At 39.1% G+C, this 23,747-nt stretch overlaps 2 protein-coding genes across 3 annotated transcripts; both read right to left on the minus strand.

Moving 5' to 3' along the window:
• Positions 1-204: 204 nt before the first annotated feature.
• Positions 205-4,379, minus strand: LOC5504131 (calcyphosin-like protein). Of its 2 annotated transcripts, none has more exons than XM_032372412.2 (6): positions 4,117-4,379; positions 3,558-3,654; positions 3,208-3,288; positions 2,029-2,126; positions 1,791-1,902; positions 205-805 (listed from the first exon to the last, which is right to left on the minus strand). In XM_032372412.2, the coding sequence occupies exons 1-6, from the start codon at positions 4,260-4,262 to the stop codon at positions 701-703; spliced, it is 639 nt and encodes a 212-aa protein (XP_032228303.1). In that variant the 5' UTR covers positions 4,263-4,379; the 3' UTR covers positions 205-700. The 2 variants fall into 2 exon arrangements, with proteins under 2 accessions (XP_032228303.1, XP_001625061.1); XM_001625011.3 differs by lacking the exon at positions 4,117-4,379 and adding an exon at positions 3,750-3,928.
• Positions 4,380-4,608: 229 nt separating this feature from the next.
• On the minus strand, positions 4,609-13,843 carry LOC5504130 (origin recognition complex subunit 1). Its single transcript, XM_048731914.1, has 14 exons — positions 13,545-13,843; positions 12,595-13,106; positions 10,689-11,168; positions 9,646-9,852; positions 9,174-9,510; positions 8,711-8,812; positions 8,259-8,418; positions 7,855-7,962; positions 7,185-7,334; positions 6,998-7,117; positions 6,460-6,647; positions 6,071-6,158; positions 5,608-5,644; positions 4,609-5,130 (listed from the first exon to the last, which is right to left on the minus strand). Exons 1-14 carry the CDS (start codon positions 13,640-13,642, stop codon positions 4,961-4,963), a joined length of 2,757 nt encoding a protein of 918 aa, XP_048587871.1. The 5' UTR covers positions 13,643-13,843; the 3' UTR covers positions 4,609-4,960.
• Positions 13,844-23,747: the final 9,904 nt, after the last annotated feature.

The raw sequence follows: 23,747 nt of genomic DNA on the forward strand, positions 1-23,747 counted from the left end.
AGGGCAGTCTGCACCCTCAGCTTTAGGTCATCTCCAATAATAAATTTGCTTCCATTTTTCTGCAGTCACCTTCTTGTGTTAGCAAACAAGGCTAACCCCATTGTCACAGACCCAGGGCGTGTCCCCCCACACTTTACCCCTGAGGGAGGGCCACCCTATCTTACAAAAAGTCGCTTTTTGACATTCCAAAAGAAACCCCGAAAATACACATAACATACTTTTACTTCCCTATCAACATTTACATCTAATTTGTACATTTCAAAGCTCGATAAAAACAATAATTACAAAACTTTAACTTGTATTACATTGATAAGAAGAAGAATCCTGCCCCTGTTGGGAACAATGCAATCTATTTCCCATATATACAACCCTTCTACCTACAAAACAGCATAAGAGCTGAAGAAATAAAAAAAATCAACTTGTCAATTTTACATCTGCCAATAAGGCCTAATTATAATCTACAAGGGAATAAGGGCATTATGAAATGCTGTTGGGTTCAACTGGCTTTGCTATTTGTCTCTTGATATTCCAAATTCCAAGCCACAGCAGGTGTCAGCATGTAGCATCAGCACCCGTTATTGTTTTCATAGTACAAAAAAGTCCATTTAGTTATATTTATTCTTACTTATATGGTTATATTTTGGAAAAAAAATGTTAAATATAATACATCCTTAATTTTGATTTTTTTAGATTAAAAAAGCTATTTCAGTTTGTAAGCATTTCTCATCATTAAGTCAAAATAGGCGTCACTGTCGATCGAGGCACTAACACCAGAATAGTAATTCAAGAACTCGTCGTACGTAATCTGCAAAGAAAATAAATGCCATACAATAAATATGTTAATCCTTCTTGCACCTTCTAACAGAGCATGGTTCAATCTGTATGATATTTGAGCTTTAAACCTCAATCAAACGAAGATGGGAGTTGATGAGAGTCCCACTCTTTCTAGCTCTCACAGGGTTCTGATCAAACGGCCTTTGAGAGTTGATTTGGAAAAAAAAATGAACATGAATTTGTAATAACTATTTGACTTCAGGATTCATCACTGAACTGGTAATTACACGTTAAATTTCACTTTTAGTGAAAACTGCTGACCAAAATACTCTCATCAACTCTCTTTCACAGGATCAAATGGCACGAACTCTCAACAACACCCATGTCAAAATTGAACATCTTCAAAGTAAATGACAATCAGTGAGAGTGTGTGTCAGTGAGAGTGCATGGTCAAACAGACATGAGGAGAATTTGAACTCTCATCAACGCTAATCTCAGTTTGATAGAGGCTTTAGAGTGGCAGCAATAAAACATACAGCAATTTTAAACTGTGCCCTGAATAATTATCATGCTATTTAAAAAAAAAAAACTAAGTTGTGTTAATACAAAGGTACAAGAGTATTATATTTTGGAATGTTTTCTTATCTCTTGTCTCAAAAGTCAAAAGTGGTGCGGTGTTGTTTAGTGGGGGGGGGGGGGGGGGAGAGGTTAACATCAAAATATTGAAATACTCCATTTTTTTATGTGGTGTGTGAAAAATATTTTTTTTAAAGTCATTATTTTTTTAATAATGACTTTCAAAATAATAAAGCAAATCCAATGTTTCTGAACGCTCAATACCCAAGGGGATATTTAATCAGAATTAACTCTGCAATATCTTATATAGAGCAAAAAGATGAGCCTAGAGGTAGAAATGTTTTTTTAATTCTTTAGGAAAGCAAGAATGGAGAGATTTCTACTTAGAATCCCTAGAATCCATCCCATGAAAGCTAGGACAGGGCAGTCCAGCAACTTACTATTCCATCTTTATCATCGGGTGAATCAAAGCTATCAAGGAATTTCCTGAGGCACTGTTCTTCTGTCCATTCACCATTTTGGTATTTTGGGTGGTGCTTCACATTGTATACCCTAGCAAATACAATGCAAAGAATAAATATTTCTAATGCCAAGCTCCATGTTACTAAATTAAAGAAGCCAGAGTCTTCTATGTTAATGTTATTATCCTCTGTCTAAAGTAAATATTGAGCTACATACCCTTTCAAGTCTTCTACGGTAATGTTATTATCTCCTGTTTTGTCCAATTTATTGAATGCTTGCTGGATGACGTTTTTTCTTGCTTTACTCATGGGTGGCTGATAAAAAGAAAAATTAATGTTTCACTTCAACAAGTTTTATCCAATCTCTTCCCTGGTTACCTTAGTAAACAATAAACAGTAGGGAAAAATTCAAACCCCGACTTAAAGTTAAAAGCTGTAATGCATGTGAGAATGGATAATACAAGTAAACTTACATATATACACAGTTGAACCTCAATAAAGTGTACTCAATAAAACAATACTCCCTGTATAGCTGTTTTGATTTAAGGTCCCACTAACCATAAACTACATGGAACATAACCCTGACTAAATGAAATACTTGTTATAACATTAAAAGGTAATTCCCTCGAAATAGTTCTACAACCCAGAATTTTTTAAAACTTGGCATAAACAATATTGAAGTTAAGGGCTTTCAAAAAATGTAATAAAAAATGGGGGTACCGACCTCGTTTTCGCAACAGAGGGGCGTAGAGTTGACGCGTTTTTACTGATCGTGCAAGGAAAAATCCCAACTCTTAGTTTTCAAAAAGAGTGCCTATAGTCTTTAGAAAATTAAGTTCTGTTTGTTGAGCTGCCAAAATCCGATCTTCTAAGCAATAACCCGTAGTAGCTAATGTTCAAAACAAATAACATTTTAAGAGATCGCACTAAAAGACATTGTTTTCGCCACTATTCATACGGTAAAAAGCGCCATTTTAAAGTATTTTTACGGCTTCTACTACCCAACTTTTTTTCTTCTTTCAGTATATCATTTTTCCATATATATTTAACTATTTGAGCAAATAAAAAATGGGGGTAACTGACTTCGTTTTTCTGTCAAAACGATTTTAAGTAAAAAATGCGTGCCTTTTGCTGTGTTTTCTTGTACAACTGTGGAGCGTGCGTGCACTTAATATCGGAAAATTCGAACAAACTGCGCTCCACTATGCGCAGAAGGGATGCGCAGTGCAATTCAAGGGAATTACCTTATTACCTTAAGCTGGGGGTAATACTTCAAGCCCCCCTCCTCTCTGCCTAGCTATGGGCCTATTTATTACAAACCATAAACAATGTGACAGGGGGGAGGGGGTGATCTAAGGGAGTCTTCATACTTTAAAAGCTCTATTTGCAAACTTACTCTGAGTCTGATAAGGAACTCGTCGAAGTCTATGGTTCCACTGCCATCAGTATCAAATGCTTCAAAGGTCCTTTTCACTTCCTAATAAGATAATGAAATCACAGTAGTTGGATTGAGGAATAAGTGAGATGGATAAACAAAGACAGATGAGAAAAAGAAACACAACAAAACATGCCTGTTGCTCTAGGTAATATTTTCTCGATGTTGTATAATTTCCTATATCTAGCTATATACATTTATTAAGGATACCCAATAAAAATAAGATTAGTTTGATTAAATGCACGTTTGACACTTCGTTCATTTCAAGCACTAACCTGGGTCGAAGAAAAAGATACGATAAAATAACTTACCTTCGGTTCTAACATCACTCCATAATCGCGTAGCCCCTTTTTAAATTCGTTAAAATCAAGAGATCTATTTCCATCGTCATCCATTATTTTGAAAGTTCTGTAAAACACAAACAAAAACACAAAACAACGTTTTCGTTTAATAGGAAAGCCAAACGTGTTCGTAGAATTTCTCACGCACACTCCAAACCCTACCGGCCAAGGCCTTTTATTCCCGAAGAGCCTCTCGAAAGGCAAGCTAAGCGTAATGACTCAACAGGATCTTTAGTTTGTCCAGCATTTTTCTTGCATTTTTCAATCAACTCTTTCTCATGCCTAGCAGTGGCCGCCATTTTGAAAACGCTCTATCGTAAAACACAGCGTGACGTCACTTTTTCTGCTATGTTTTGTTTCCCTGGAAACAGGGGCTCAATTTGGTAAGCGGTAAAGCACACAAGGCGGGAATAATAAAGAAGAAAAAATCCGTGTGAAAAATTATCAAATCAAATGAAAAAAAAAAAAATGAGAGAAAATTTCAATGCGCAATAAAACATTATGCCATACTAAAGATATAAGTCTCTACCTCCCTAGTCCCATGATACCATTACAACCCCTAGCAAGACAACGCATCCTCAAATGTTCGATCGGATCCAACTTGCCCGTGTCTCCCTTGGTAAGAACTTGGTGGCATTTACGCTTCAAATCATTATCTTTGCGGCCGGTGAACATCCCACAAATTATTTCAGTCCTAGAAGGCCTGTCCAGAGAACGTTACTAGGTCCTTATTACATTATGTAGAGCGAGATTTACGCATTTCTCAAGATATATCCTATTTTGTTTCTTGACGACATAACCACGCATATATTCAAAGATTGACCGGATATTTTTCTCTTACTCATTATTATTGAAACGTACAAGCAGTGGACACAAAGCGCTGTTGCCATAGCGGAATGAACCGCATTGGCCGAGCTTCCTTGCGGGATATGCTGTCTGTGAGTGGCGCGTTGTGAGTATTGTCTAGATACTGACAGCTGGCATATCGCGGGTAGAGGATGGAAACGATAGAAGCAAGTCATGACACAAAAATAGTACTTTATTTACTCGTGTAGTCTATAAAATGAAGGTCTTCGCGTTATATACACATATTGTCATCTTTACTTGTACAATCAAAAATAACTTTCATAGAGATTTGAGTGGCAGTAGTCAAATGAATGAAATGATTTTAATTATGTGATTTCTTCATTTCTAGTAGATCCTCGATATAACGATATTACAAGAAAATTGCATCGATATGAGAAAATAATTTCCTTTATACGAGCATTCTACAGTTGTTGGGGTGCAAAATTATTTACTCAGAAATTATCGTTATATCAAAACTGTACTGTTTATTGGGTGTAATACTCTGTCTTAACTATAAGTAGCTATCGTCAATTACCAAGAGTAGCGTTTCTCAGTGCGTATATGACGTCATCTTGATTCACGTTTAGACGAATCCTTCTCTGCTGATCCAGACGGCCGGGCTCAACCAATAGAAGACGAGTGGCGCCCAGTCTACTTGTTATTATTGAGGCCTCAGTAGTGGATGGCGGAGTGAGCCCTGGAAAGAAAGTGAAAAGGCGCTTGGTTTAAAGGTTATGGAACAACAACAAATTAACTTTGACGGAGGGGGTAGGGGGAGGGGAGGGGGGCAGGATTGAAAAAAATCCTGTATGCCCTTCGGGTCTAAAAAACTCCTGTATAGTTTTCTCTAAGGAAAAAATACCCTACTCCATGACAAAAATAACATTTGCTCAATATACTACTCGATAATAATAATAATAATAATAATAATAATAATAATAATAATAATAATAATAATAATAATAATAATAATAATAATAATAATAATAGTAATAGTAATAGTAATAGTAATAGTAATAATAATAATAATAATAATAATAATAATAATAATAAAAATAAAAATAATAATAATAATAATAATAATAATAATAATAATAATAATAATAATAATAATAATAATAATAATAATAATAAACGGCCGGATCAAAACTAGCATTAAACAGACGATACTTACCTTCCAGTCTACAAAGATTTCCCAACTGACAATAGACCTGGCAAGAAAAAGCAGGAAGTGATAACACAATGCGCCCTTATAATATTACAGTAATAATTAATACATAGGTGGAGCATCCTATTGACTTGACGCTTACAGAAACGATAAAAGGTATTCCTAAGAATAAAGAGCTGAAAAAATCACTTTACAGATCCCTTCAAATCTATGGAGGCATAGTGGAACCACTAAACAACGTTGCATCCTTGCATACTAAAGGGGCGATATATCTGGCCCTTTTCCCAAACCCCCTCTTTCTCCTCCAACAGATCCCTTTTCCAAACAACGCTGTATAATAAACTGCTAAAGGGGGTGGCGTATACGGCCCCCTCCCCAGCTCCCTTCTTTCGGCCTCGTCCCATCCCTCTAATTGATACATCAGCACTCCATTGACAAGTGTACTTTGAATGGATGACACTCTTGATACCTCACTAAATGCAGCCTCTTCGACGCCCGATCGTTTGAATTCTGCCAGAACTGCTTTCATCAGTAAACCTTCAAACATTGACAGATTCCTTGGAATTACAAAACAACAGCATTTTAGTTTAAAGGTTGGCGATGCTGTAGATCTGCATTAGATCTACATTAACAAACTTTCCGAACACACCTCCAAAACAGCTTCCGTACATTTGTTATAGCATCAGGCCGTCACGTGATGACTAACCTAGCCCATCCATCCTAATATTTAGTTACTAAGTCAGCACTGTTACATAAAGGTACAACAATAATGACCTAAAACTTCAAGTCAAGAAACTTCTCTTTAGCATTCCCTCTTTCACTTCTTTTATAGGTATGATATAAGTGACCTTGACTTACATCATGACTTTGATTTTAGGCGAAGAGAACATCTCTTGTAAGGCCTGATCCACGTGAATCATCCCAACCAACGATAAAGGTTTCTTCGACTTTGGAGTGGCTTTTTTACTGGTCTGGAGATCGGCAATCTCGACAGCACGCCGACAGATGTCGAGGCATCGACGAGCATCTCCCGATACTGCTGCGACCTGTAGAGGTTAAATCTAAGATGGAAGATTGTAGAGAAAAAATAAGACCAAGGGAACTCTAAAGGGAACGGGTGTCAAGCCAATGCAACCAAGTAGATAATTTTGTTAAAGACTTTGTTTTTCAGTTCTGCTATGAATAGCTTAAAATGCACATATATAGGCCACGAGATTTTTGATAAGTAAATTGTGCTTATCAATCTTTCACATCGAAATATGAGATTCATGGCCTAGACGACAATATGTGTCAATTAAAATATCGGCATCTTGCATGCCACGGTCCAACCTCCGCTAGAAATATTATCAGTGAGCCCATTCGGCGATGTCAATAGGGGAGGATTTTGGTCACAAACCTTCCTAGCCACGAGCTGCATAGCGTCGGGGTCGAATACATTCAGGTCTTGAATCCTGGACAGCACGATTCGCTGCAGCTGAGCATGCGTGTACGGCTGAAAGGTGATCCGAGTCAGGCCCTGCAAATACAAAACTGTATAAGGGAACTGCTTTGGGAGGCCTCTTGAAAACCACAGTGACACTGACCAATCTACTCTGCACTCTGTTTATCATCATGCGCTCCGGCAAATCCATAGTGTTAGCGATAGCGAGGACTATCAGCTTGGAGTGTCGCCGACTTGGCCACTCAAATAGGTTGTACATGACTCCCTGCTTACGCGTCCAGAGCAAATCCAGCTGTGGGACAAAATGAGTTGGAATATAAAAGAGTTAGGAACATTAACAGCAAAGAGTAATGGATGTGCTAGGACCTGTCAGTTTGATGTCTTCAAGGTACACGGGCGGATCCAGGAGTTTCAAAAAGGGGGGCGACGCAAGAGCCCCAAGAAAGGGCGGCCGGATTCATTGTTCTTCCATGGGTTTCCTTATATTTCTTGTTATTTTGAAGCCAAATATCTGAAAATAGGGGGGGGGGGGCTGCTCAGCTACCCTTAGACCAGACCCTGGGTTATAGTTGCAGAGGGGGCGTAACAGGGAGGCGAAAAACACACAGAAAACCGCACAGAAAAACGCCAAAAACAGAAAAACCTTCAAAATAAATAAATAACCGTAAATTAAACGCAAAACCGCAAATCCTCACGCTCCCTTTCTCAAGTGATCAAAGATGGTACTACACAGGGTTCCCATGATTTGCCTTAGTGCTTTACTACAGGGTCCACCAAGGTCTACCACCTTGTAAATGAAAGCCTTCCCTTACCTCATCCACCATAAGCACGACACAATCACGCTGTGATGAGTTACTGCTGAACATCTTATCTAACAGTTCTGACGCATGCGCAGGGGTGGCTTTCTGTCCCGTAAGTTTCTGAACGGAAGATATAGTAAAAAAATGATAAAAAAACAATCAATCCAATGAGTGATAAGCTTCCTAAATCAATTCTTTTTATTTGTTTACTTATTTATTTATAATTGCACAACCTATATCGGCCTCTATCAGGTGTGAGTTGGGGACTGCAGCTGGTTTCCGGCATGGGGGTTTATTGGGTACTTAGCAGTTCTTTCTTTGAGAAAGACTTTTAAGATGAGTATATTTTTTACTTTAATGAATGTACAGTATAATAGTGGTTCTGGTAATAATCCTTAAGGAATACAATTCATTACCTTGAGTAGCATGCTATAGATCTGATTGGGCTCCGTCATCTTCATTCCATTGAGCTCAACAAAGCAAAAATCGTCTTCCATGGATTCAGACAGCAGTCGGATGACCTCATGTACAGTGGCAGTCTTCCCTGTGCCTGGCACACCGGAGATGTACATGCATCTGAACAAAATATTGTGATTTTATATGTGTAGTTATCTCCAGTGACAGTACCACACTAACTTACACTCAAACTGTGTGGAGCAGTCTGTATCTACACACTGACAAGTAAACCAGTCACATGAAGTCACATAAATAAGTACATTTGATCATATCTCACAATGTTACTGTAATTTGTGCTATACAAGAACTTAACAATAATATGTACAAGCTCTTTGATCTGGGGGGGGGGGGGGAGGGGGTAGCACTGAGTTCGCACTATACTCAACTCCAAGGGGCTTAAACCTGAACTCACCCTCCTTCAGAATCAGTTAGTTTCCCTTCAACAAACCCAAAGATATCTGAAAACTCGTCCTCACGGCATGGAAGGGATGGAGGTACAGCAGAGACGTGCAGTCTAAAAACAGATGAAACAGTATTTTATGTCATTCCATAATCCTAATCACAATAGGTAAGCATTCCAGGTACATTGCACATGTATGGCCATAGCAAATAAAAAAACTCTACCTCTCATCAAATGTTACTAAATTAAAAATAATCCTATTGTCTTTGTTTCCTTTCTTTACTGAACACTACTTATAAATAGAAAGAGCCTCATACAGTAGGTTGTCAGGAAAAGTAGAGAATTTGGGATTCAAGTAATTTGTGAAACAAGTTTGGTTAAAACAATAGCGTTGTGGGGGTCAATGGCATCATAGAAACTGTTACATCATTACCATTGCCTTACCCCGCCATGTTTCATGCCCACTTAACCATACCTGGTTCTGGCTTCCTGTAGGGGTGTCCTTGGAGTTTTACAGGGCTGTTGTCTGCTAGGCATGCTGGGGGTGCATGTGGAGGGTATACTTTTCCGGCCACCTCCCCTACTAGGGGTCTTAGCACTTGATCTCTCCCCAGTTGGCACTTTTGGTGTCTTTCTTTGCTGGCTCCTAGGGGTCTGGGAAGGTGTTCTGGAAGACTTTCTAGAAGGGGTAGCCCTAGCTGGGGTAGTTCTTGAAGATGTCCGAGAGGACTTAGAAGAAGTCTTTGAAGGTTGTGGTGTTCGAAATGATATGTGCTTCCCCTTCACTGTATGTGGGGTTCTTGGCACTTTTTCTAAAAGTACAAAAACAGTTTTATCATCATCACTGTCCTTTGCAATTAACTGGAATTGGACCTAAAGTGTTTTTAGTACTGAAGCTGGTGGGAATGTGGTATAAGGGCATAATGCACACTTATAAACCACCACACCTTTGCCTGGGGTGAACACATCATCATCATCATCATCATCATCTGCCAATTCCTCTTCTTCATCCTCGTCATCTTCCATTTCATTATCATCGTCATCATTATCACTGTCTGCATCTTGTACTTTGAATGACTCATCTTTGTCATAATAATCATCATGACTGCTGTTGGGCTCATCAGATAACAATATTTCTAGGACTTCAGTTGTACCTATAGTTAACCATAAATTAGCTTCATAAATATGTATTATTGACCAAAACAACATAATTTTATCCAGGGACACTGGCAGGAGGTGGATCCGCAACCTAGATCAGTTTCCATAATTTCTGCATCCTAAGCCAATTTTCTTTTTTTTTCAATAGAAAGAAAATTAATAAAAATAAACGCCTAAAAATACCTGACTACTGATAATTGTTTTGAGTTCAAAAGGCAAAGAAATGGAAGAAAGCAGCATTTTTATACTTATAGCATGATGTTGTCAATTTGAGAACTCCAAAATATTTTAGGTGTTACACTATATGAGGCTGAAGGGTTCTAGCCTCTTATCAGTTTCTGTCCTTATTCATGCAGCAACATGTCATTTCTTACTCTTCCTGCTAAGCACATATTATAACGTTAACACGATTTTGAAAAACAGCCCCCTGATGTAAAGTAGATAAATACAATGTAGGTATAGATTAGGTATCAGATTCAACAAAGAGAAGCAACATTTCATATTGTAGTTCACATTGATAATGTTGAGTGCAAGTGGGTAAATACACTTGTGATATTATACAACAATTGTTCTGCTAGAAAAAAAAGGGTGGAAAATCTGTTGCTGAGATAAAGAGAAAACAGAGTGAGATGAGTGGAACTTTGCATTGTTGCGATGTCAGTATGAAGATTTAAATATATTGTAATAAGACTTCATTGTGGACAGTAAAGATCAATTCAACAATGTTATTTTGATAATCAGTGTATTATAAAAAAATGAAATTTGCCATCCTGCCAGAGGCCCTTTATAACACTGTACTCTCATTTTCATACATCAAAATTGTTTGTCATACCAAATCTCTGCCTGGGAGATTTTATTTCAGTTTTTCCTTTTTTCTGCCTGGTCCTTTGGTCTGACTTAGCAGATTGTTGTCCTTTTGCTTTACTTTTCTTGGACACCACTGTGCTCTCTTCTGGGATACTTTTGCTGGCTTTTCGTTTAGAAGTATTTCTTATGGTTTGTCCTTTGTCACTTTTTGACACAAGTTGCCTGGTATTTCTGTTCCCTGGAGTTTGCGATCCAGTTTTTTCAGTTGGTTTTGTGCTCTCTCTTCGGCTTAAAGGAGTTTTTATAAGTCTGTTTGCTGGCACTTCCTGTCTTGGTGTTTCACCATTCTCCTTGTTTTGTTCTTGCTTTTGTCTGGTTTTAGTTGCTGGAGCGGCCCCAAGCTTGTGTTTATCTATCACCTTTAAAACAACCTTTAATTCATCAAGTTCAAATGCACCATTAGACTTCCTTCTCATTCTAGGGGTACCAACCCTCCAGGCTTTCTCTGAAAAGAAAATTAAAAAATTGTGGAACCTGGATTTTACAAAAGTATGTTTTTTTTATACAATTGTCATTCAAATTATCATACAATTACAATTATTAGTTGTCATGTTCATGAACAAGAGTAAAGAATGTAAAATAGTTGAATGGTAGTTGACCCTGAAAGTTTTGTATTTAAATTACTTCATCAGGAATTCAGCCAACGATGAAATTTTGGAGTTGAACTGCAGTATCATTTTTTTTGCATATTGTACTGTATTGTCTGATGACACATTTGATAGTATGATCCTCTAAAAAAAATACTTGATTCTAATCTCTTTAAAAATTGTTAAGGACTTAACATTCTAATCATGCAATTATGGTACTGGATATCATCATTTTTTTTAGAATGGGGATGGATATAGTGTGTGGACATATCTAAGATATTCTCCAATGATTGCTTATATAACCAGGGCTTACATTAACTTTCAGAGTAGGTGGTGGAAGTTATTTTATCTTTTTATCATTTTTAGGGAAAGTTTATTTATTATCCTGAGGGGGGGCGTGAGGATTTTGATAAAAGTAAGGGATAAAATTAGTTGAGCCCCCTTCAGGAGGAACAAAATTGTCAATGCCCCCCCTTATGCTTTCCCAATATTTTGGGTGGCCCCCCCTTCCTGAAAATCAAAGAAAGAAGGAGCAAAGGAAGGAACGGCAATGACAATGTCAAAGAAACGCAATCAAGAGATTAGCTGCAAGCTGGACAGAAAGTGGAGGGGAATGATTTGGCTGAAAACATTAATTCAGAAAAAGTGAAGGCTCACAATTTCTCAAAGATGTGACAAACTCCAGGTTGCAACCTGATAATGGTTGATGCTTTAGATGACGTAAAAGAAGCAAAAAGGCTTTTTGATCTTCTCCTTGCAAAAAAAGCACAGCATGAGAAAAGAATGAGCGCTTATAGCATTAAAACGTTTTGTTTATATTTTAGATATGGAACATAAGCACTTTATAATATTATATGGCGGAAACCATAAAAAGATGTATTTAGGGTGTATACAGGTTTGCATTGCATAGATAAAATGTGGCTTATAATACGTATCCAGGACTCCTGGATTGTGCATACCAAATAACTGTCCCCAAACCAAGACAAGTTAAACCAAGAAGTCTGATTTGACACTTCGTCAAATTATATAGTATAGACAACACCAAAAGGAATCAGTGACCCCCCTTTTAAAATCCAAATACTTGTGACGCCCCCCCTGTAGACCTAAAAAATTTCTTAACCCCCCCCCCCCCCCCCCACATTATCCTCACCCCCACTTGGGATAATAAATGAACTTTCCCTTAGCTCAAATAAAACTTAAGTAGACTTAAGTAGCCAGCACTGGGGTGGAAAATAACTGGTGCTTCCGCTGGCAGGGGCCTTATGAAACCCCTGTATAACATACCTTTATAAGCTCTAGCTATTGGTGTCTTGGAGAATGCTGGAGTGATGGCCTTGTTATTGTTCATGTCTTGTTGTGTTACATCTTCAAGCATCTTTACCATGTCTTTCGCTTGATATATACCACCATTTCTATCAAATCCATACCTAACAAAAAACACTCTCCCATTTTTTTTCTCATTGTTATCAGGGATTTCTTCCTTCACTCCTATAAACTTCACTGTTGCCTCCTCTATTATTGTCTCAGCATCTAGATTCTCTACACTTCCATAGATTGGCTTCTGGTCAGGACGGTTGCACGGAAGGAAGAGTTCACCTTCTACAGCCTTCAGCTTCAACTTAACATCTGGAGTGAGCTCATCATATTGGAATAACCAGTGGATCTCCGCACGGTGGCGGTCAGGGTATGGTCCACGGTCGTATAGCGCCTCTAACTTGCCAACCATACAGTCTGCACTTGAATTAATCAGCACATAGCAACCAGTTGTTATCACAGTGCCCTTAATACTGCACTTCCTATAAGATAAAAAATATTGATATTATCAAATGTGCTTCATATGTATTGCTATACTTTGTGTTATAAGCATTTTACAGCAGCATTTTACTGTTGTATAACCTTATTCCAAAGCCTAATAGTACACAATTCTCCGAATGCATGGGTAAAGACATACTTGCCAACAATTCCCTGAATTCATAGGTAGAGAAAGTATATAAGTAGATCACACAGAGAATGCATGAGTAGAAACTATACAAAACACTTCGCTTCCATGTAGCGATAGATAAACAATTTAATGCTAAATGCTGCCAATGTATGGTGTTTTTCTGCATGTTTAGACTTTTCCACAAGTATTGCAATTAAGTATTTACTTATTACGAGTAAAATCTACAAATTACAAAATCTACAAATGACATTAGCCCAAATTGCAGAAAGACACAAATCGCCAGTACACCCACTTGAAATAAACGTAGCCATCTTCACTTATTCCTTCTCCAATCCATTCAAACTCCTTTTCTTCTTGTCCATGGGTGGCTTTCTCAGTAGACACCGGCATTTTGGTGTTTTTAGCCCGTAGACTTTTTTTCAAAATATCGCGGCCATTTTAGCACGTGAAAAGAACCACTCTTGGCGATAACCGCTGACCCGGCCTGCAGTGAGCGTGCGTGGGAGCAGAAGAGAGAGTGGAAGCCTCAGAAAGTTTCGGTCTGAGAGTCATAGGTATCATATGGTGGGGGAAGTTGATTACCAGAGGCTCATAAGTAGGAGCAATCATCTGCATTATATAAGTGTCACGGCGTTTCCTAGGATCAGGCTATTTTTAGACGCGCGCCCACGAACGGGCCAATCAGCTACGTACGTTGGTCGCGCGCGAGTGGCGTGAGGCTGCACGCGCAAATTTCAGTTAGGAAGAATATTTATCATCCGTCGGTTTTGTTTGTTCAACAAAAGAATTGCAAGCCAGAATTTAAATTCGTAGATAAAGTTGGATTCGTCATTGAAGAAGAGAGCAACAAAAGTCAAAGTACCGAAGAGAAAACATAGTTTTTTGTCTGAAACTGCGCGTGCAGTCGAGCTCAGCCAAAACGTATGCACTAAGGTCGCCCTGATTGGCTAATCCGCGCGTCTAAAAATAGCCTGATCCAAGGAAACGTCGTGACACCTATATTATACAAGAATGTGAGGAAGTTGATTGCCCCTACTTATGAGCCCCTGTGATTACTTATAAATGTGGACTTTAAAAGCACACTAGCATACACACATTGTATGCACCAGTCGGGCCAAGACGGGACGCTAGCACAGTCTATTTCCCGTGCAGTTCGGCAACCATGGACAGCTGTTTCGTCCTTATTAGGACTCGTCAGCATTGCATAGCCGGTTTGCCTCAATTAAACTTCATCGGCAAAAAAACTGCAGGGCGACTTCGACTCGAGCGAAGTGCTTTAAACCACAGCTTAGATCCATGTGGGATCTAGAGCTGCGACCGGGCTAGCGTGATGCCAATTGTGCGGATCACGTATGCTATGCCATGCTGACGAGTCCTAATAAGGACGAAACAGCTGTCCATGCTTGCCGAACTGCACGGGTAATAGACTGTGCTAGCGTCCCGTCTTGGCCCGACTGGTGCCAATGTGTGTATGCTAGTGTGCTTCTAAAGTCCACATTTATGTATACATACTCGCAAGGATAGTTTGGCTATCCGACGGAGTTTTAGACTAGCAAAGGTCGCATGCGTGATCCGCATGCTAGTGCGTCCCGTCTTGGCCCGACTGGTGCCAATGTGTGTATGCTAGTGTGATTTTAAAGTCCACTTCTAAAGTCCACAATTACTTATAAGCCCAGGTTTTTTTGGCTGCGTTTTCAGAACGAAGTCACTTCATTTTTTTGGGGGTTGACATTTTTTCGAATTCTGAAACAATTTGCACAAAATGAGAAACATTTTAGAAGGAAAATCAGGCAATATGTACTTTGATTTCTGATCTCGATATACTGCCCTCTAAATGGACGGGTTACCTGTGCCCCAAATAGTCTGGGTTGGAGAGGTTTGGAGACGATTACCCATAATAACTTGCGTTGCTCACATGCGTTGGTAAAGTAGTGTGCTGTGTGCAATGTTCATAGCTTCTTCGTCTTTATTCGCATTTGAATTATAATTTTTATCGGCATTTTTAAGCAAGAAAGTCGAGAGATGGAAGTTAAGAGTTTATTGAAGCTATTAATTAGTGTAGAGAAGGCTGAATTGCTCTTAAAAGATACAAAGAAGAGGATGAAACATGTGACTCGCGAAGGCATCTTCGCTTAGCTGAGGTCAGTCGATGATGAACCAATTCGCTTGAAATACATGGTTCTAGCTTCATTTCAAGCTAACTATAGTTTAACTAGTGATATATTTTAATAATTGAAGTTGTATTTGACATAATTTATTTCTTCGTAGTATTTCTTTACGCCGTAGAACGCATGCCAGCTTCCCAGTTCGCCCAGCTGCAAAGTTCAGGAGACACGGATTGCTCAGGTAAGTCAGGTTTTTGGATCAGGCCTTTAAAATCAGGCCAGGGAATTACTCCTGGGAAATACCACCATCATTTGGAAACTTCACTAAGCTAAAACATTTTCTTGTGCTTACCTTTGGCTATGGATAACTAGGACTACTTTGACGTTTTTTTCTTGCCTGTGTAAGGGCCTTACTAACACTCAGGGACGCTAGATGGAAGATGGCAGGCAAAACTTGGGTGAGGGGATGGTGAAGAATGAATTGTAAAGGATATTTCTTACTTTTTTAAGACCCAACTTAATTTTTTTAATCTAATTCTAATCCATCAAATTATTCATTTATTTACTTATATCTTACATTTATAGCCTACAATCTTTTACAAAACTAATGGGACACTTTCCCTCCCCCTTCCTCAATGTTGGAGGGCAAATGATCACCTTGCTACTGCTTGTGTTTTGAGCTGAAAAATCGCCTCTAACCAATATTAATCGGGGTGATTATTTGATTGAATTCCTGTGCCTAAGCCAAAATGGCTGACAGCATTCAAATTACAACATGATCAATTGGGATTCTAATAGATTTATATTGCTTAAAATACTACAAGAAAATTATACTTTGACTTAGATAAGCAACAATTACAAATTCAGAACTTATAAGCAAAATACAATGTGTATAGCACTTAAGAAAAAGCTCTAAAACTGTGCAAAAGCATGAAAATTGATAAAATATTTACATCATATCTCAATAAAACATTTCTAAATGCTTAAAATAACAAAAAATTCAAATGATACATGTTAAATTATTGAATTGGTGAGTCAGTAGTCTCCTAAAACATATTATTCTAGCTATGTATGTTGCAGTAAAGACATATTTATAAGCAATGTTCTGTCCTTGCATTTGAATCTCCCATGCCATTGTTGCATTGGTTGTGAACTACTTGACGTGGTACGGCTTGAAGCACCCAAGGCCAGTGTGAGATTGCAAGTAGTGCAGCCCCAGGTCAATCTCTTCCTCTCATTGGTGATTTCTATTGCAATGCTACCCACAATGAAGCAAAGAATAATTTAAAGTCGAGAATTGTATGCGAAAAAAGAAAATATCGTTTTGTTGTAGGTTTCAAAAACAGTGCGCGCTCGTGAGAATGTCGCCATTCTTGATTGCGAATGCAGCACTGCGCACAAGGCAAAAACAGCAAGACTAAAAAAAATATCTGCTAAATTTTGCAGATTTGTTTCCTTGAGTTAAATAATCATTTGACTACCATGTTAAGATATAAATATGACGGTAAAACACAACGTTCTTCAGCAATAACTAAGAAGACATGAAGACGGGAACAGGTTTAGCGCGCGCATTATGTTTTCTCATGTAATTTGGTTGACATCTCGATCTACGTCACAAATGACTGGACCCGGGCCTTTCAGTTCACGGCCTTTTTTCCGAAGGTTGACCAAATTCGCTTCAGCTGGAAAAATACTTGTAGGACGGACTTCATGATCAAAAGGAGCGAGTTCAACTTCATGTAGCTTACGACTCCACTTATGGCTTTTGACTTTGTATCCGCTCTCTAACCCTTCTTCATCACTCAAATCTTCTTGAAATGATAAATCACTCTCTCCACTAGCTTGCCAATATCTTTGGCTGGGAAACCGTAAAACACTTTATCATCGCTATCATTATCGAATATGTTATCATTATCGAATATGCACACGCTGCCATGTTGTAATAATCTCAATCTAATGTTGCACTTCAAAAATTCGTATAAAATCGCATACACAACGTGAGCACATGGGCTAATGCCCAAGAGACCCTTGATCTTTATTCTGATTGGTGGGAATCTCAAACAAAAGAAAAGTGATTATTTTACAGACCAATAGGAGGCTACAAAGTTGATGTATTGTTTTGGCCACTTCAGTGGCCTATGGCCACTTGTTAGGAGAGCCACTTGAGTGGCCTAAGGTCTCTAAAGGGTTAACAATTTGTCCAAGGAAAAAGCACCTTTCTCTTGTCCTGCGACACATTTACTCCTGCCTTCTGCATGACTTTACTTTGTACCTGCTTCAATTTGAACATGTTAAGTTCCACAGAGTAGTCTTTACTGTTCTGGCATTTTGTTGCTGTATCATAAATTTGATCCTCCAGGAGCAAAGACATCAAACCGGCACTGGAGGAAAAGTTATTGCAATAAAGGTGATAACCTTTACCTTTCAAATTGTTTGAGAGATAGTCTACAACTCTACATCCGAGCCCAAACTCTTGGCCTTGTTGTGGTTTGCTGGTGTAGACGTGGAAGTGGGACACAGTGCATAATGGAGTTGATATGAATCCAAACCTTGATATCGCACTTCACAGACTTCACTGACATGTATTGCTTATGATGTATAGTAATTTTATAATTGCTAAATTTCACAAGGCCATCATTGATCGCATACTCCCTGTTCAGCTTATTTTGAACAAAAAAACTTTCATTATGAGCAGCTGGATGAGGTGAACCTTGTCGTGTTTGGTATGACTGCATGGTTTTGGCCGTTTAACGGTCATTGTAGTGAAGATACTTTCATATTTTCAAGTATCTGTCTCTTGGCTTGACGACCTTGATTTTTTGGACTGAAGGGAATTCATTTTTCTACTCATTAGCATATGTTAAATTTTCCCAATTAGTATATTAATCCATTCGCATTACATGTAACTAATTAACCCTATCAGTTATGTTTTACTGCTATTGTATTTACTTATTTCTTATTCAGTTTGTAGAAATATTATTTTTATAAATAAATATCTACAAATATTTGCTAACAAGATGTGAAAGAAAAACTATAAATTAAATCTATTGTAACATGTTCTAGGTGTATAAAAAAGAAAATATTATCCTATATATCTTATGATATACCATTATCAAAACTATACAAATATTATGAAAAAATAATTAGTTCTTGCACTGCTCAAATACAACTAAATTTATCATGGAAACTACGGTTTTTTATTTCTGAATACTTAATGTTTAATGTCATACATTAAGCTACTCATGGCTTTGATCCACTGCCTTCTGTTAAACTGTTTATTTAACTTTGAGAAGCAATGGGTGTGGCCACAGGTATGACTACAACAAATCTTGTCCGACAAGTGTTCGGTTTAGGTGGTATAATAGCCCTCGGCCCAACACTCACCAGCTACCATACCTAGATCTGCTTATAATTAGAAATTCTGACCAATTGCTTATCTCTCTCTAATTGTCTGACCTGCTTTTCTCAGACATATGCCTGTTTATGCCTGCATTGATGAATATAGGCAAGCCTATAGACTTGTTTTTCTTTTTTTCTTTTTCTGATTAATGTTGTTTGCTCTGTGAGTGAATTTTACTGACCCATTGATAATTGCGTTTTAAGCCTGTTCTCCTTTTCATCCAGCCTTGTTATATGGCACACCACACCCAATTGTTTATTTTCTTGTTTAAGGTGGTTCCTTAAAAAATGGAAAAGTGCAGTATTCAATTTATAATGATGCCATTGAATTGCCCTTATTAAAAGGAGAAAAATGACACAAAATTTGTAACAGTAGGTCGCCATTTAAACAGAGCCACGCCTTTTTTACTCTAATCTAGCCAATTCACGGCCATAGCTGTAGCTCCTTTACTGTTTCCATTTAACCCCTCAAACTTTCAGAATATAATGCACTGATATTAAGGCTTTAATCTGAACCTAAATTCGTAATGTTATGACATTTTTGATCAACACATCAAACACACAATTAGAAAAATTGTATTTTTTAATATTTGTTTAGTTGAAATCTGATCCTACAAAGTTAATTTTCAATTTTGACCAACATTTAGGTTCAGCATTCTGTCATCTTGCCAAATTTTATAGGTATACCATAGATAGTTTTCAAAATATCTGTGTTTAAGAAACAGTGGTTGCCCAAAAAATTAGCTTTTTCAGAAATAAGACTTAAAGTCCCACAACATATTTCTTTATGAGAAAAACCTACAAAAGAAAGCTATAAGCACTTAGGAAGCTCCTGCAGCATAAGATAGTCCTTCTGCTTGCTGCTGCTTGTCTATTAGAAGGTGCTGAGACCTCTCAGCACCCTACTCCTCTTCTTGACCTCCGTACTCCACTTAAACTCTCCATTGACAATGCGCTCTCTGTTTAAACCTTTCACTCCCAAGGGGCCCATGCCAGATGAAGCCCTATTTTCCCAAGGGCCTAGGGATTAACGCTCTCATCAATGGAGCCAATTCTATATGGTACCAGAAAATTGAAAATAAGGCTTTAAATACTCAAATCATGTTTAACAATAGTAAAAATGTATATTGCCAAGACAATTCCCTATCCATTGATGTACAAAATTAGGGTGAATGTGCCATAAGATTTTATAAAACTTGAAGTTGAAATAATGGTTATTTGCAAAGTGCACCTATTTATCATCTAAACCTAAAATTACAAGTCAATATCTTTCATATTACATCAAAATCTACAATAAAAATACAGCTATTATGTTGAGCATGTTTCTTGATTTCAAACGTATTTGTTATAGCATGTAAAAAATCCAAAACATGTTTGATTGTTTTGTGCGTTTTGAATTTCGCGCCATGACAGTTCTTGATGTCCTATTGGTCCTGGTTATGGTTCTTGAAACAGTTCAAGCCAGGCCTTTCAATAATTATTTGAGTAGGAGGCTGTGTGTTTAGAGTAGGCGGCTGTTAGTGAGTAGCAAGGGCCGTAAGGCCAGAGTAACCTAGGGGGGTCCGGGGGCATGCCCCCCCGGGAAATTTTGCAATTTAGTATATAAGGGATGCGTTTTCCAGCATTCTGAGGGCTGAAAATTTGGCTGTTATATGTGATCCACACAGCCCTTTTTTCAGCATTTTTGAGGGCAAAAAGTACAACTGAGACGTGTTCCATAGCTTTAGTATTTTCTGACTCAACTGATGTCTTTTACAACCCCGGGACACAAGGTATCATTATTGCTAATATCAAGATTGATGTCAAAAATTTGTCACTATTGTACTATCTGAAATGAAATTGTATCTGAAATAACAACGCCAAGATCCAGGTGTGTTTTATACAACAACTCACGGCACAACACCTGACTAATGAAATAATAATGTATCCAAATTTTACCGGAATACGCAAGATACAGCTGTGCTTTTTACAACCTCGGCACAAAAGCTCACTGAGTGAAATTTTGTCACTATTGTACTATCTGAAATAACAACGTCAAGATCCAGCTGTGTTTTGAACAACAACTCATGGCACAACACCTGACTGTAAATTAATAATGATCACTGAGCTGTTGTCAAAAGCATCAGACACATTCAGAGTCGCTGTATTCAAAGTCACTGTCTGAGTAATCGCCAAACAGATCATCAGGAGGGAGCTTCAAAAGCGCTGCGGTTGCCTCCATTTCTTCCTCCAGTGCAACCGCATCCGCCTCTAAGCGCCCTGGCAGTCTCCCACACATGCTCGATGTCTGTGATGTCCATGGGGATTGGGTCGACTTGAGTGCCTGCATCTGTTGTTGTGGGTTTGTGCAGTTGATGATCCTTTGATGGAGGATTTGCCAATTTGCGCCTGGGCTTGGCCAACCACTGCCTTGTCACCTCTTCTATGATAGGCTTGCACTCACTTGTACTAGGGCCATTGATGGTTACGTGCATGAGGGCCTGGAGCATGTCGTTTTTCATTGACGATCGGAGGCGAGTCTTGAGACGCTTGATAGCAGAGGCACCTCGCTCTGGCCAAGCATTGCTAACGGGCAGAGAAAGGCATATCTCTACTATTTGTAGGAGGCATGGACACATGTGTTGGTAGGTGGCTTTCATGGCCATCATGTGCTCAAGCAGCCATTCTGTCGGGGTCTTCCGGTTGGTCAGCTTCTTTGAAGGACGTCTGACGTCTGGGGGGACTTCGCTCTTTAAACTCAAGATGTTGTATTTGATCTTGGTCCACTCCGCCAGTAACTCGTCCTTCTTTTCAGCCTGGTCGTTGCTTCCATTGTAAAAGAAGTCGGCCAATACTATTGCTTCTTTCTTCCCGTACTCCTTAAAGCCAGGATCTGTCTTTTCTGGGACGGCGCATGGGTCAAAGATTTTTGAAGGCTGTCAGGACTTCTAGGTTGCCAGAAAACCTGTTCACGATGTTGTCTTTCAGTGCCTGGACATATTGCCTTGTTAGGCTTTGCAGCATGCTCTTCTTCTCCGGTGTGAAATCTGGCAGGTCGCACCTTGAAAGTCTCCCTCCCTCGATCAGATCTTCCGTCATTCTGGCTAAGTGTGTTTGGTTCTTAGCGACATCATCTAGCTGATCCATGGTGTAGTCGATGGCTGGTGCGATTGAAGCAAAACACACTTCACCCTCTTGGAAGGCCTTACTCAGATGCCCGAGGATAGGAAGGACCTCATGCAATAAATACACAGTTCCTATAAATTTCAACTTCGAAGTTTGCTTCAAAAGGCCAGTTGCTGTTGCATCGTTGCTCTCTTTGAAGAATCTAAGGGTCTGAAGTAATGCTTCGTAATCTTCAAAGACCCCTTCGATAGCCTTCTCCGTTGAAAGCCATCTTGTCCTGCAGGCTTTCCAATTTGTTTCTTGCCTTTCGCGCTGACATTTATCTTCTTGACTTCAAGTACGGATTTCGCGTACGCCGCCGTTTTCTTCGCTGAGTTATCGAAGAAAGACCACAGTTGAATAAGGATACGCTCCACTTGTTTGATGTAATCTACTGTGTCGTTGGCGTCTCCGCACGCAAGGGCCAAACGGTGACAGATGCAATGGATGTTAAGCATGGCCTTGTTATCCGCTTTCAACCTTGTTGCTACTCCGGATCTTCGGCCTGTCATCACGGATGCCCCATCGCTTGAGAAACTTGACACATTTTCCATTTTCAGACCAGCATCTGTGACTTGGGAAATAATGGCCTCTGTGATGGACTTGGCATCTGGTGATCCTGTTGTAGAACTCTCTAACAGGTCGCTGGCGGCCAGAAATGTCGTGTGAGCTTTGCCACTATTGGGGTCAACATATTTTACAAATGTTACCAGCTGCTCTATGTTGGAAACATCGCATACCTCGTCAGAGAGAATTCCAAAGCAGTTTGCGAGAGACAAGTTAGTCGTGAGCTGCTCTTTCAATACGCTGCCAATAAGGAGGAACATTTCTCGGACTGATCCTGCAGAGCGGTGTTGAAAGTACTTGATGTTGTCGAGACCTAGTTGCTCAAGCACTGACAGCAGACTAGTGAACTTCTTATTAGGCATCTCTTCTTTTGCTAGCCAGTACATGGCCAGAAATGTCTTATAGTACACCTCGTCCTTACTGCTTTGGATTTCTTTGATTGCTACTTCAAAGCTTGATACTCTGCTGAGTAGCTCCGCCTCGACTGCTGCTTTGTGCTGTTGTGATTGTGCATGATCCTCTAGAGCCGCTCGCTTAAATCGCACAGCAGGATCGAGGCTGTATTTTTTGCTTTTGTTTTGGGGGTTTGATGTCCCATGCTTTCGACAAAGCAAGCAGAACATTCCCTGGCCTTCAACATATATAAGCCAGTTGACATCAGTGGCGGTGGACAATGACAACTTCTCATCCATTATCCACTGATGCTGAAAGCGATCAGCAGCCCCCGTAGCCAGGCGGCGCGTTTCAGTGGGGCGCAGAGAGATGCACCTCCGGCTTCTACACGTGTGGAAGCTATGAATAACCTGAGGGTCATCAACAAATGAAGAGATTAAGAAATTCGACTCATCCTCTGCCGTCCATGCCTTTTTAACTTCGCCCTTTGCTCTGTTTTGCGGGGTCGGGTTGCTAGGTGTTTCATTTGCCTCATTTGTCTCGCCACCATGCACTATGAGATTGGCACCTGATGCCGTGCCATCTTGAACCTCTTGAGTAATGCTTGAAGCAGAGTTCGGCGATGGTAATGTAGTCTCTTCGTTTGGTTTGGCTGGAAAATACCACGTAAGTTATGTTATTTGAAATAAAAAGCTATGTTTGAAAAACGTTTTCTGACATACTGTTTTTCTGCCACATACTGTCTTTATGTAATTCAGTTAAAAATCTGATTGATATGGGACCGTTCTTATAATTTGGTTCCCAAACAAAAATCGCCTTTTTTACCACAACTGTTAGTAATCTCGCGCTCTGATTGGTCAATTCGCCGTGGTAAATAAGAGTCCATA

The sequence above is a fragment of the Nematostella vectensis genome, chromosome 1, assembly GCF_932526225.1.
Source record: "Nematostella vectensis chromosome 1, jaNemVect1.1, whole genome shotgun sequence".
NCBI classification, from domain to species: domain Eukaryota; kingdom Metazoa; phylum Cnidaria; class Anthozoa; order Actiniaria; family Edwardsiidae; genus Nematostella; species Nematostella vectensis.

Bases quoted from the DNA above. Each gene is read 5' to 3' on its own strand.
- LOC5504131 (XM_032372412.2), bottom strand. From the start codon at position 4,262: ATGTTCACCGGCCGCAAAGATAATGATTTGAAGCGTAAATGCCACCAA. The intron at 3,289-3,557 runs GTAAGTTATTTT...TTATCTTATTAG, and splicing joins GAGTGATGTTAGAACCGAAG to GAAGTGAAAAGGACCTTTGA. The intron at 2,127-3,207 runs GTAAGTTTGCAA...TCTTTTTATCAG, and splicing joins AGTTCCTTATCAGACTCAGA to CCACCCATGAGTAAAGCAAG.
- LOC5504130 (XM_048731914.1), bottom strand. From the start codon at position 13,642: ATGCCGGTGTCTACTGAGAAAGCCACCCATGGACAAGAAGAAAAGGAG. The intron at 8,419-8,710 runs GTGAGTTCAGGT...TATTTTGTTCAG, and splicing joins CTAACTGATTCTGAAGGAGG to ATGCATGTACATCTCCGGTG. The intron at 7,963-8,258 runs GTAATGAATTGT...TCTTCCGTTCAG, and splicing joins TCTATAGCATGCTACTCAAG to AAACTTACGGGACAGAAAGC.